The sequence below is a fragment of the Ovis aries genome, chromosome 11 (genome assembly GCF_016772045.2).
Source record: "Ovis aries strain OAR_USU_Benz2616 breed Rambouillet chromosome 11, ARS-UI_Ramb_v3.0, whole genome shotgun sequence".
Lineage (NCBI taxonomy): Eukaryota > Metazoa > Chordata > Mammalia > Artiodactyla > Bovidae > Ovis > Ovis aries.
Window position 1 is genome coordinate 12,638,319 of NC_056064.1, and position 11,867 is coordinate 12,650,185.

The following is an 11,867-nucleotide window of genomic DNA, read 5'->3' on the forward strand; positions in this document are numbered from 1 at the left end:
GCTTTAACGTGTCCTTTGCTGGCGCCGGGGTGAAAGGTCTTCCAGCCTCCCGGGGCCTTGGAGGGAGGGTGCACGACGCCGCCCAGCCCGCGGTCGGGTCAGCTTCGCGGCGAGCACCACTTCGCTTCGGCGGTGGATGGTGGTCGCTCCGCCGGCCCCCCAGGGGGCGCTGTGGGAACGGCTTGGCCTCCGCGCATGCGCCTTGCGGCTCCCGGGCGGGGGCGGGGCGTCCAGACGCGGAAGCGGAGCTGCTCACGTGGGGGACGGCGCCAGCGGGAGTGACCGCCCCTGCGGATGCAGTCTGGGCATCGACCATGCCGCTGCTCCCGGCCGTCGGGGCCGGGACCTGGCCCTGCTGCGGCCTCCCCCTCACGCGTCCTTTCTCCCAAGCGACGCGGCGTGGGGGGCGACCCGGCGGGGAGGAGCTCGGCCGCCTGCCCCTGGATGACCTGGCGTCGGTGCCGCGGCCGGCCGAGGGCCCAGAGCTCCTGTTTGGCCTGTCCCCGTGCCTCTTGGCGCTGCAGGCCGCCCGCCGCCGCGTCGCCCGGCTCCTGCTCCAGGCCTGCAGGTCGGGGCTGCAGGGGCAGCGGGCCGAGCTGCTGCGCGCGGCCGAGGCGCGGGCCATCCCGGTGCTGCGGCCCCGGCGGCGGGAGCTGGACGCCCTGTGCCGTCACCAGGTTCACCAGGGCGTCTGCATGGAAGTGAGCCCCCTGCGACCCCGGCCCTGGGCCGAGGCCGAGGCGGCCCGGCCAGGAGACGACCCCCAGCAGCTGTGGCTCGTCCTCGAGGGGCTGCAGGATCCCCGGAATCTTGGGGCCGTGCTGCGCTCCGCTCACTTCCTCGGAGTGGATAAGGTCATCACCAGCCGGAGAAACAGGCACGGACGCCCTTTATTCCCCGTGCGTCCCCATCTGGAGGCGCAGCCGAGTTCCTAAGCACCTTGACCCTTGGGTGGTCCCTCAACCAGGCCTCCCCGACGCCAGAATTCTTACCCCCTAACCCTTGGGGTATGGGGGGAGGGCACCGCACCGGGCCTGAGGTTACCCGGCTTCATATGGTGGCATGGGGAAACCTTGCAGCTGCCCGCTCACTCCAGTAGTCAGCAAGGCCAGCGCCGGGGCTATGGAGGTGATGGACGTGTTCTCCACTGATGACCTGGCCGGTTTTTTACAGGTAATGGCGCGGGGGAAGCGGGGGTGTGTCAGTAAAGGAGAAGAAATGAGCCAAGCTCAGTCTCTCCAAGGGCCTCCTGGCCAGCAGCTGAGGGAGGAAAGGGTCGGCGGTGGTGGGGGGGCGGGGGGCCGTGTTGGTATAGCTTCCTTGTTTGTTTAGTCACAAAGTCGTGTCCACTCTTTGCTACCTCACGGACCTGCAGCACGCCAGGCTTCCCTGTCCAAAGTATTGTGGCCACTGGAGCTTCAGCATTAGTCCTTCCGGTGAATATTTAGGATTGATTTCCTTTGGGATAGACTGGTGTGGTCTCCTTGCAGTCCAAGGGACTCTCAAGAGTTTTCTCCAGCTCCGCAATTTGAAGGCATTAATTCTTCGGAGCTCAGCCTTCTTTATGGTCCGACTCTCGCATCCATACATGACTACTGGAAAAACTGTAGCTTTGGCTATATGGACCTTTGTCGGCAAAGTGATGTCTCTGCTTTTTAATAACGCTGTCTAGGTTGGTCATAGCTTTTCTTCCAAGGAGCAAGCATCCTTTAGTTTCATAGTTAAAGTCACCATTTGCAGTGATTTTGGAGCCTCCAAAATAAAACCTGTCACTGTTTCCACTTTTTCCCCTTCTATTTGTCATGAAGTAATAAGACCAGATGCCATGATCTTTGTTTTTTGAATGTTGAGTTTTAAGCCAGCCTTTTCACTCTTTCACCCTCCTCAAGAAGCTCTTTAGTTCCTCTTAGTTTCTGCCATTAGAGTGGTATCGTCTGCATATCTGAGGTTGATATTTCTCCTGGCAGTCTTGATTCCAGCTTGTGATTCATCCAGCCGTCTAAATCGCTTTGAGGAGAGAAGGATCTGGAGTTTTAAAAAGCATGCATGGAGCAGAATCTGCCATTAGGGACTTCCACTGCACTCCTTTCAGGGGCATACTTTTTGCCCCTCCTGCTGGTTTACTCAGTGCTTCACTGCCTAGGGGCATCCTGATGGCTCAGTTGGTAAAGAACAGGCCTGCAATGCAGGAGGCCCCGGTTCGATTCCTGGGTGGGGAAGATCCAGTGGAGAAGGGATAGGCTACCCACTCCAGTATTCTGGCCTGGAGAATTCCATGGACTGTATAGTCCACGGAGACGCAAAGAGTCGACATGACTGAGCGACTTTCAGTTCACTGCCTAGTAAGTAAAGTGTTAGTTGCTCAGTCGTGTTCAACTCTTTGGAGCCCCATGGACTGTAGCCTGCCAGGCTCCTCTGTCCATGGAATTCTTCAGGCAAGAATAGTGGTGTGGGTAGCCATTCCCTTCTCCAGGGGATCTTCTCAACCCAGGGGACCGAACCCAGGTCTCCTGCATTGCAGGCAGGCTCTTTACCATCTGAGCTATCAGGGAAGCCCATCTAGTCAGTAAATGTTCACTCGTGAGAAACCAGTGGTTCCTGATTCCTCCTGTAGGGAAGCACTTTGAAAGGTTCTTTGAACAAGGACTAGTCTATCCCTTTCCCCTGGTCCCTCCCACAAACGAAGAAACAAAACCCCCCAAACCACTACCACCAGCAGCAGCATCACCACCACCAAAAAACCCCCCTTTGATGTCTAGGAAGGAAGGGACAGTTCAGTTCAGTCGCTCAGTCGTGTCCGACTCTTTGCCAACCCATGAATTGCAGCACGCCAGTCCTCCCTGTCCATCACCAACTCCCGGAGTTCACCCAAACTCATGTCCATCAAGTGGGTGATGCCATCCAGCCATCTCATCCTCTGTCAAACCTTAGCAAAACCCCTGGTCCGTCAGCATTTGTCTTCAGCCAACACCAGGGTGTCATAGCAAACACCCTCTTCCAACAACACAAGATAAGACTCTACACATGGACATCACCAGATGGTCAACACCGAAATCAGACTGATTATATTATTTGCAGCCAAAGATGGAGAAGCTCTATATAGTCAACAAAAACAAGACTGGGAGCTGACTGTGGCTCAGATCATGAACTCCTTATTGCCAAATTTAGACTTAAATTGAAGAAAGTAGGGAAAACCACTAGACCGTTCAGGTATGACCTAAATCACACCCCTTATGATTATACAATGGAAGTGAGAAATAGATTTAAGGGACTAGATCTGATTGAGTGCCTGATGAACTATGGACGGAGGTTCGTGACATTGTACAGGAGACGGGGATCAAGACCATCCCCATGGAAAAGAAATGCAAAAAAGCAAAATGGCTGTCTCAGGAGGCCTTACAAATAGCTGTCAAAAGAAGAGAAACGAAAAGCAAAGGCGAAAAGGAAAGATAAAATCATCTGAATGCAGAGTTCCAAAGAATAGCAAGAAGAGATAAGAAAGCCTTCCTCAGCGATCAATGCAAAGAAATAGAGGAAAACAACAGAATGGGAAGGACTAGAGATCTCTTCAAGAAAATCAGAGATACCAAGGGAACATTTCATGCAAAGATGGGCTTGATAAAGGACAGAAATGGTATGGACCTAACGGAAGCAGAAGATATTAAGAAGAGGTGGCAAGAATACACAGAAGAACTGTACAAAAAAATCTTCACGACCCGGATAATCACGATGGTGTGATCACTCACCTAGAGCCAGACATCCTGGAATATGAAGTCAAGTGGGCCTTAGAAAGCATCATTACGAACAAAGCTAGTGGAGGTGATGGAATTCCAGTTGAGCTCTTTCAAATCCTGAAAGATGATGCTGTGAAAGTGCTGCACTCAATATGCCAGCAAATTTGGAAAACTCAGCAGTGGCCACAGGACTGGAAAAGGTCAGTTTTCATTCCAATCCCAAAGAAAGGCAATGCCAAAGAATGCTCAAACTACCGCACAATTGCACTCATCTCACACGCTAGTAAAGTAATGCTCAAAATTCTCCAAGCCAGGCTTCAGCAATACGTGAACCGTGAACTTCCAGATGTTCAAGCTGGTTTTAGAAAAGGCAGAGGAACCAGAGACCAAATTGTCGACATCTGCTGGATCATCGAAAAAGCAAGAGAGTTCCAGAAAAACATCTGTTTCTGCTTTATTGACTATGCCAAAGCCTTTGACTGTGTGGATCACAATAAACTGTGGAAAATTCTGAAAGAGATGGAAATACAGACCACCTGACCTGCCTCTTGAGAAATTTGTATGCAGGTCAGGAAGCAACAGTTAGAACTTCACATGGAACAACAGACTGGTTCCAAATAGGAAAAGGAGTATGTCAAGGCGGTATATTGTCACCCTGCTTATTTAACTTACATGCAGTGTACATCATGAGAAACGCTGCGCTAGAAGAAGCACAAGCTGGAATCAAGATTGCCGGGAGAAATATCAATAACCTCAGATATGCAGATGACACCACCCTTATGGCAGAAAATGAAGAGGAACTAAAAAGCCTCTTGATGAAAGTGAAAGAGGAGAGTGAAAAAGTTGGCTTAAAGCTCAACGTTCAGAAAACAAAGATCATGGCATCTGGTCCCATCACTTCATGGGAAATAGATGGGAAATAGTGGAAACAGTGTCAGACTTTATTTTTTGGGGCTCCAAAATCACTGTAGATGGTGACTGTAGCCATGAAATCAAAAGACGCTTACTCCTTGGAAGGAAAGTTATGACCAACCTAGATAGCATATTAAAAAGCAGAGACATTACTTTGCCAACAAAGGTCCATCTTGTCAAGGCTATGGTTTCTCCAGTGGTCATGTATGGATGTGAGAGTTGGATTGTGAAGAAAGCTGAGCGCTGAAGAATTGATGCTTTTGAACTGTAGTGTTGGAGAAGACTCTTGAGAGTCCCTTGGACTGCAAGAAGTTCCAACCAGTCCATTCCAAAGGAGATGAGCCCTGGGATTTCTTTGGAAGGAATGATGCTAAAGCTGAAACTCCAGTACTTTGGCCACCTCATGCGAAGAGTTGACTCATTGGAGAAGACTCTGATGCTGGGAGGGATTGGGGCAGGAGGAGAAGAGGACAACAGAGGATGAGATGGCTGGATGGCTTCACTGACTCGATGGACATGACTCTGAGTGAACTCCGGGAGTTGGTGATGGACAGGGAGGCCTGGCGTGCTGCGATTCATGGGGTCGCAAAGAGTTGGACACGACTGAGCGACTGAACTGAACTGTGCTTCCCTTGCTAGACACAAGGGGGCAGTATTGCCATGTATTTAGCAATTTCTCTGGCCATCCCCCAGGGCTCCTCAGTCCTTGGGTCCTTTTTCTGTACATACTTATTTCTTGTCTGTCACATGCAATCTGACGGTTTTAAATTGCCGTTTAGATACAAATGCCTCCCAAATATATATCCTTCTGGGTTTTGCTCCTGAACCTCAGATTCACATATCTGGTTGCCAACTCAACAGCTCTTTTTTCTAATGGGCGTTTCAAACAGGGTTTCCAGATGCTCCTGTTCCTTTCGCAGACTCAGCCAGCCCAGCTGATGGCAGCTCCTCCTGCCTTCAGTTGTCAGGCCTTGGCGTCCTCCTTGGGTCTTCCTGCTCTCTCACCCCGCATCCCACCTGTCTTACGAGGATGTGGTTGTCCAGTCCTGCACATGCAGCTGACGGCAGAGGTGCCCCAGAGATTAGACAAGGATGTAAAATAAACAGATATTGTTAAGGCACATCCTTTCATTTTTACCTTGACCTTCTTTCCGCATTCTGACCATTTCTAAGCATCTCCAGTGTTACCACTGTGGCCCACGCCACCATCATCTCTGCCTGTGTTACTGCAGAAACCTAACTGGTCTGCTTGCTTCTGCTCTCAGCATAGAGTGATTGATTCTGTAGAGACGTGAGTCAGACCATGTCACAGCTTCTCTGCTCAAAACCCTTCAAAGGCTTTGCCTCTCTCAGAGTGAAAGCCAAAGGCCTTCCAGTCACCTTGAGGTCCAACTTCCCGTGGCCTCTGTTTTCCTTTCCTGTCTCAGCAGCTCCCTTTCCACTGGCCACTTGGCTGTTCTGCTGTTCCTCACGCTTGCCCGGTAAGCACCTGCCTCTCGGCCTTTGCCCTTACTGATCTCTGCCTAGAGTATCTCCTCCCCCAGGTGTCTGCGTGGCGCTCCCTTCCCTCACCTCCCGCAGGTCTACACTTCAATGAGGCTTCCCTGACCTCCCTGCCATGAGGCTGGGGTTTGGGCCTGTTTTGTTCATCGCCTTATCCCCAGTGCTGAGCACAGAGCCTGTCTACTCTAGGTGCTTGATAACTACTGACTGAATCCAGCGGTTTAACGAGGGGATGACTAGATGGGCAAGGCCAGGCTCCTCCCAGCTGGTGCTCCACTGAAGGATTGATTTCTCCTCCCCTCTTCAGGCCAGAGCCCGGCAGGGCTGGCTCGTGGCTGGCACAGTGGGCTGCCCGGGCCCTGAGATCGCCTCATCCTCCAAGATCCCCATCACTCGCTGCTTGGATTTCCTCTGGGACCGGCCTACCCTCCTCGTGCTGGGTAGGTGGATGTCCCTGCTCTTTGCTAAGATGAAAGCTTCCTGAGTGCCTGCCTGCCCAGCTGGGGCCTCCATAACCCTCTGTGCTCTGCAGGGAACGAGGGCTCTGGTCTGTCCCGGGCAGTGCAAGCCTCCTGCCAGCTTCTCCTTACCATCCTGCCCGGCCGGCAGCTGCCTCCTGGACTCGAGTCCTTAAATGTCTCCGTGGCTGCAGGTGAGTTTCCACTCCCTGTCCTTCTCTGCCTCTGATCACACGTATACAGCTGCTTCAATTCATCCTAAATACCTTTCTCAATCTTTCTGTGTCCAAATTGCTTATATGTGCCAAATGAGGAACATATCTACATCTTAAAAATTAATATAAGTTTTGACTGCTCTGGGCCATCATTGCTGCCCAAGGGCTTTCTCTTGTTAAGGTGAGCAGAGGTCGCTCTAGTTGTAGGCTTCTCCTTGCAGTGGCTTCTCTTGTTTGTGTGCAGGCTCAGTGGCCGTGGTGCCTGGGCTTCATCGCCCTGCGGAGCATGTGGGAATCTTCCCGAACCAGGGAGGGAACCTCTGTCTCCAGCATTGGCAGGCAGGTTCTTAACCAGTGGACCACCAGGGAAGCCCCCTGTTGCTTCTTCAGGATGAAGTGAAGAAGTGCCTGGCCCATGGCCCCTCCTCCAGGTGTCCACCCTTGTCCTTCTGTCTGTCTGTGCAGGAATCCTTCTTCACTCCATTTGCAGCCAGAGGAAGGGGTTCCCAGTGGAAGGGAGGAGAGAGCAACTTCTCCACGACCCCCAGGATCCCTCGGCCTCATCTGAAGCAGCCAGAGCGGCTCAGCACCCAGGACTGTCCTCAGGATCGGAAAAGGAGAGCCAAGACGGGGGCTGACCGGGACTGTCCACGGTGTCTGTGTGCTGGGGGCGCACGCACCCACACCCTCGAATGTGCTGGAGTCTCTTGTCTTCTTGAGTAGGCATCAGGCCTCTGCTTATAAACCGCTGTCCTGGGGAGCCAGGAGCTTTGCAGTAGAGGCCACAGGAAGTTCAGTTTCCCATTTTTTTTGGGCTTGCGGTTGGAGATGGCAGCTTGTTAATTTCTACGCTGCGCTGGGACAGAGGGTCTGTTTCTTCCCAGGTCCCACCTGGAAGTGAGGGGGAGTTTTGGACATCAGAAAGAAGGGCATCGGGCAGCCCCATCCAGGGTCCTCTTCCTCTTGGACGGGTGTGAGAAGGCAGAGGGAAGCCCGGGGTACTCCTGTGGGCCAGACAGGTGCAAATCCAGGCTCAAACCCTGTGAACACACGGCTTCATCTTTCTAACCCCTAGGGCTATTGTCAGGATCCAGTGAAACATCACTTGATATCCAGCAGGCACCCCTTCTCTCTGGTTCCTCCACTAGGTGGCAGCCTTGCTCTTTGGTCCACAGTCCCTTTGGGAAGCTCTCGCAGCCACCTGGGGAGATTCCTGGCTGTGGCCCACCCAAGAGAGGCAGGAGAAAGATTAGCAAATAACTATCAACTCACTGGCCCTCCAGTACTCACCATGGGTGAGTCACCTGTCAGTTGGCCTCCATGGAAGGACCTGCCGAACCAGAGTTCTGGCCTTTGCTTCTGGGAGGTGGTGAGGACCTTGGAGATTTGCCGTTTATTGTACAACCCAGACAGATTTGGTACTCCTTTCCTAGGCTCCCATGAGTGGAGCAGAAGCCACTAGGCTAAGTACCTTAGAGTAGTCTTGGCTGCTCACTGGAACCACCTGGCAAGCTTTGAAGAACAGCTGACCCCCCTCTCAGTCGGATGTAATTGGTCAGTGTGCAACACGAACATCCGACTTTCTGTTTTTTTAAAGGATTTTATTTATTTTCTCTTTTGGCCGTGCTGGGTCTTCACTGCTGCTCGGGCTCTTCTCTAGTTGCGGAGACCAGGGCTGCTCTAGCTGTGTGCGCGGCCTTCAGTGGCTGCGGCACAAGCGCTCCGCGGCTGCAGCTCCCCAGCTTCTAGAGCACAGGGTCAGTAGTTGCGGTGAATGGGCTTAGTTGCCCTCCGGCACGTGGGGTCTTCCCGGATCAGGGATCCAACCCTTGTCCCCTGCATTGGCAGGCGGATTCTTTACCTCTGAGCCACCAGGGAGATTCTGAACATCCGAATTGTTAAAGCTCCCCGAGCTGGGTTCCAGTTGCAGCCCAGGCCGGGACCCATTAGGTTTCTACTGATGTTCTGGGCTGGGTAACTTGTGAAGGCCTGTCTTGTACATTGTAGGGTGTTTAGCAGCATCTCTGGCCTCTGCCCACAAGGTGACAGTAAGCACCCTCTGTCTCCTGAGTTGTGACAACCAAAAACATCTCCAGACGCTGCCGTGTGTCCCCAGGGAGATGGGATCAGCCCTTGAGCAGCACTGCTTGGGAGCGTGGGTCTGGGGGATGGCCGCCTGAGGTACAGGTCCTAATCCTGTGACCTTGGCCAGTTCCTCACCCTCCTGCTCCTGGTGGGCGGGGATAATCCTGCCTCCCTGGGTGGCAGGGAGGAGAGAGGCAGGAGAATTCAGGGCCTTACACATTGTAGATGCTTGGTAAGTAGTACTGCCGTATTCTCTGTGGGATGGATTCATCTTGAATCCTAATGGTGATGCCAGTTTAGAAAGACTGACTTCAATTTTAAAAAGGCCAAAGATGGGACTTCCCTGACGGTCCAGTACTTAAGATTCTGTGCTCCCAAGGCAGGGGGCCTGGGTTTGATCCCTGGTCATGGAACTAGATCCCACGTGCTGAAGCTAAGACCTGGTGCAGCCAAATAAATATTTTAAAAAAATCGTATAATTCCAGCTGATTTGGATTGTTGTACAGCAGAAAACAACACAATATTGTGAAGCAGTTTTCCTCCAATTAAAAAGTGAAAGTGAAGTCAGTTGTGTCCGACTCTTTGTGACCCCAGGGACTGCAGCCCACCAGGCTCCTCCATCCATGGGGTTTTCCAGGCAAGGATACTGGAGTGGGTTGCCATTTCTTGCTCCAGGGGATCTTCCCGACCCAGGGATTGAACCGAGGTCTCTGCGTTGCAGGCAGACTACCGTCTGAGCCACCAGGGAGTCCCTCCAATTTAAAAGTAAATTATAAATGAATAAAAGGGACAACGATGGCTTTAAAGTCAGAGCTTTTCCTCTCAAAAAGGAGGAGGAACTCCTCCTTCATATACTCCATAGATCTCCATCACACAGGTTTCTCCCTGAGCTCTGTCCCTGACTGCCACACAAATGTGACCTCCATCCATCTCAGGTGTATGACACCGCCTCCCACATCACCTCTGCTCTCGTGACGAAGAGGCTAGTGTGTTTGTGTTTTTCTTCTTTTTTCTGGCTGCACCACATGGTAAGTGAGATCTTAGTTCCCCTGCCCAGGGATCAAGCCCCTTCCCGCTGTAGTGGAAGCGCTGAGTCTTAACCTCTGACCACCAGGGCGGTCCCCCTTGTGTGGTCTCTAGTTTCATGGGGTCAGGGAACTGGAGGGTCACTTGAATAGTCCAGGTGTGCAGAGGTACCAGGCTAACTGAATCGGCATCTCTTGGGAAGAAGCCAGGCACCAGCATTGTTTTTTTAGAACTGTCCAGCTGATGGCCAGTATACAGCCAGGTGGAGAATCACTGGCTGCCAGAGTACCACATATGTCCAGCTGCTTCCAAGTCGTTCACACCCGTGCTTTTGAGTGCATACCTGAAAGTTTGGGCCAAGCAAGCTTTTACCTGTCCCCAAGGTTCTTCAGAAGATGCTGGATCTCCAGCCCTGACTCTGGCTTCCTCCCTGGGTGGTGCCTCGGTCTCCTCATCTGTACAATGGGGATAGTGCCATCTCCACCTGCTCCAGCTACCCTTTCCCCAACAGGGAAGTTGTAAAGATAAAAAAGCGCTGTGTAAACTGCAGCACTGTGTGCCCAGGACTGGCACGTCATAATTCAAACCTGGATGTAAGGGTTCAGGTAAATGTGTCAACCTGAGTGGGCCACAGGGTGCCCAGATACTTGGTCAAGCATTACCCTGGGTGGTTCTGTGAGGGTGTTTTTGGATGAGATTAGCATTGCTGGACTGAGTAAAGCGGATTGCACTCCCCTGTGTGGTGGGCCTTGTCTAATCCGTTGAGGACCCCCAGCAGAACAGAAAGGCTGACCCTTCGCCAAGTAAGAGAATCTGCCTGCCTTTTGGAACTGGAACATGGCCTCTTCCCAGGTGTCAAGCCTGCTGGCCCTCAGATGGTCACTATATCATCAGCTCTCCTGGGGTTTCCAGCCCTACCCTGCAGAACTTGGGGCTTCTCAGCCACTATAATCACATGACCCAATTCCTTATAACATATGTAGTGTGTATATATATATGTGGGTGTGCATATTTGTGTGTGTGTGTGTGCACACGCATGCCTGCATGCTTGGTCATGTCTGACTCTGTGCAACCCCATGGACTGTAGCCCGCCAGGCTCCTCCGTCCATGGGATTTTTCAGGCAAGAATACTGGAGTGAGTAGTCCTTTCCTTTTCCAGGGGATCTTCCTCACCCAGGGATCAAACCTGCATCTTGTATCTCCTGCTTTGGCAGATTCTTTACCACTGTACACCTGGGAAGTCAAATTGACTTAGCAGCAGCAGCAGAGAGAGAGAGAGGGGTTCCGTTTCTCCTATTGGGTCTGTTTCTCTGGAGATCCCAGACTAACAGATCTGGTGAAAACAAACTGAGGTGTCCTGGTGCTCCCGCCATACTGGGGTGCAGAATTGAGCTCTGCTCTCCAGAACTAAAGCCAGCATGGAACCTAGAAGTAGGCTTGGGTGTTCTTGGGGTCCGGAGCCCTCTCCTGCCCACCGACTCCTCTGCGGTGTCCGGAGCCCTGTCTAACCTTGGGCCTGCTATCTGTCAGCTTTCTGAGTCTGTGTGGTCTGGGTCACCTCCAGGACCACTCCCCCGGGGAGACAGCCGTGCCCAGGTGGCTCCTTCCTGCTTCATCCCCCCAGGCAGCAGGCTGGCTGTCCTCTGGAAGACAGGTTCACTTGAACCAGAGGGAATTGCGGCTGAAATTACCTGCCTAGGACGTACAGATGCGTAGTTGTCAGGCAACCCAGACACTCACTCTCCAAATGAAGAAAGGCCCTGAGGCCAAGGCTGAGGCCTGCTTCTCTGCACGCGACCTCAGGTGCCAGGTACATAAGGGCTGCTCAGCTCAGCTAGTGTGGTTCAACACCCGGGACCTGGGGCGGCTGAGGCGTGGGTACAAAGGGCAGCAGGGTCAGGGTGCAGCCGGAGGAGAGCACGGTGGTAGCTGAG

General features: G+C 52.7%; 1 protein-coding gene across 1 annotated transcript; it reads left to right on the plus strand.

Annotated features, from left to right (window-relative positions):
- The first annotated feature begins 268 nt into the window (after nt 1-268).
- MRM1 (mitochondrial rRNA methyltransferase 1) lies at nt 269-9,470 on the plus strand. Its single transcript, XM_004012434.5, has 5 exons — nt 269-877; nt 1,080-1,173; nt 6,457-6,589; nt 6,682-6,801; nt 7,288-9,470. Exons 1-5 carry the CDS (start codon nt 315-317, stop codon nt 7,458-7,460), a joined length of 1,083 nt encoding a protein of 360 aa, XP_004012483.3. The 5' UTR covers nt 269-314; the 3' UTR covers nt 7,461-9,470.
- The last annotated feature ends 2,397 nt before the right edge of the window (nt 9,471-11,867 follow it).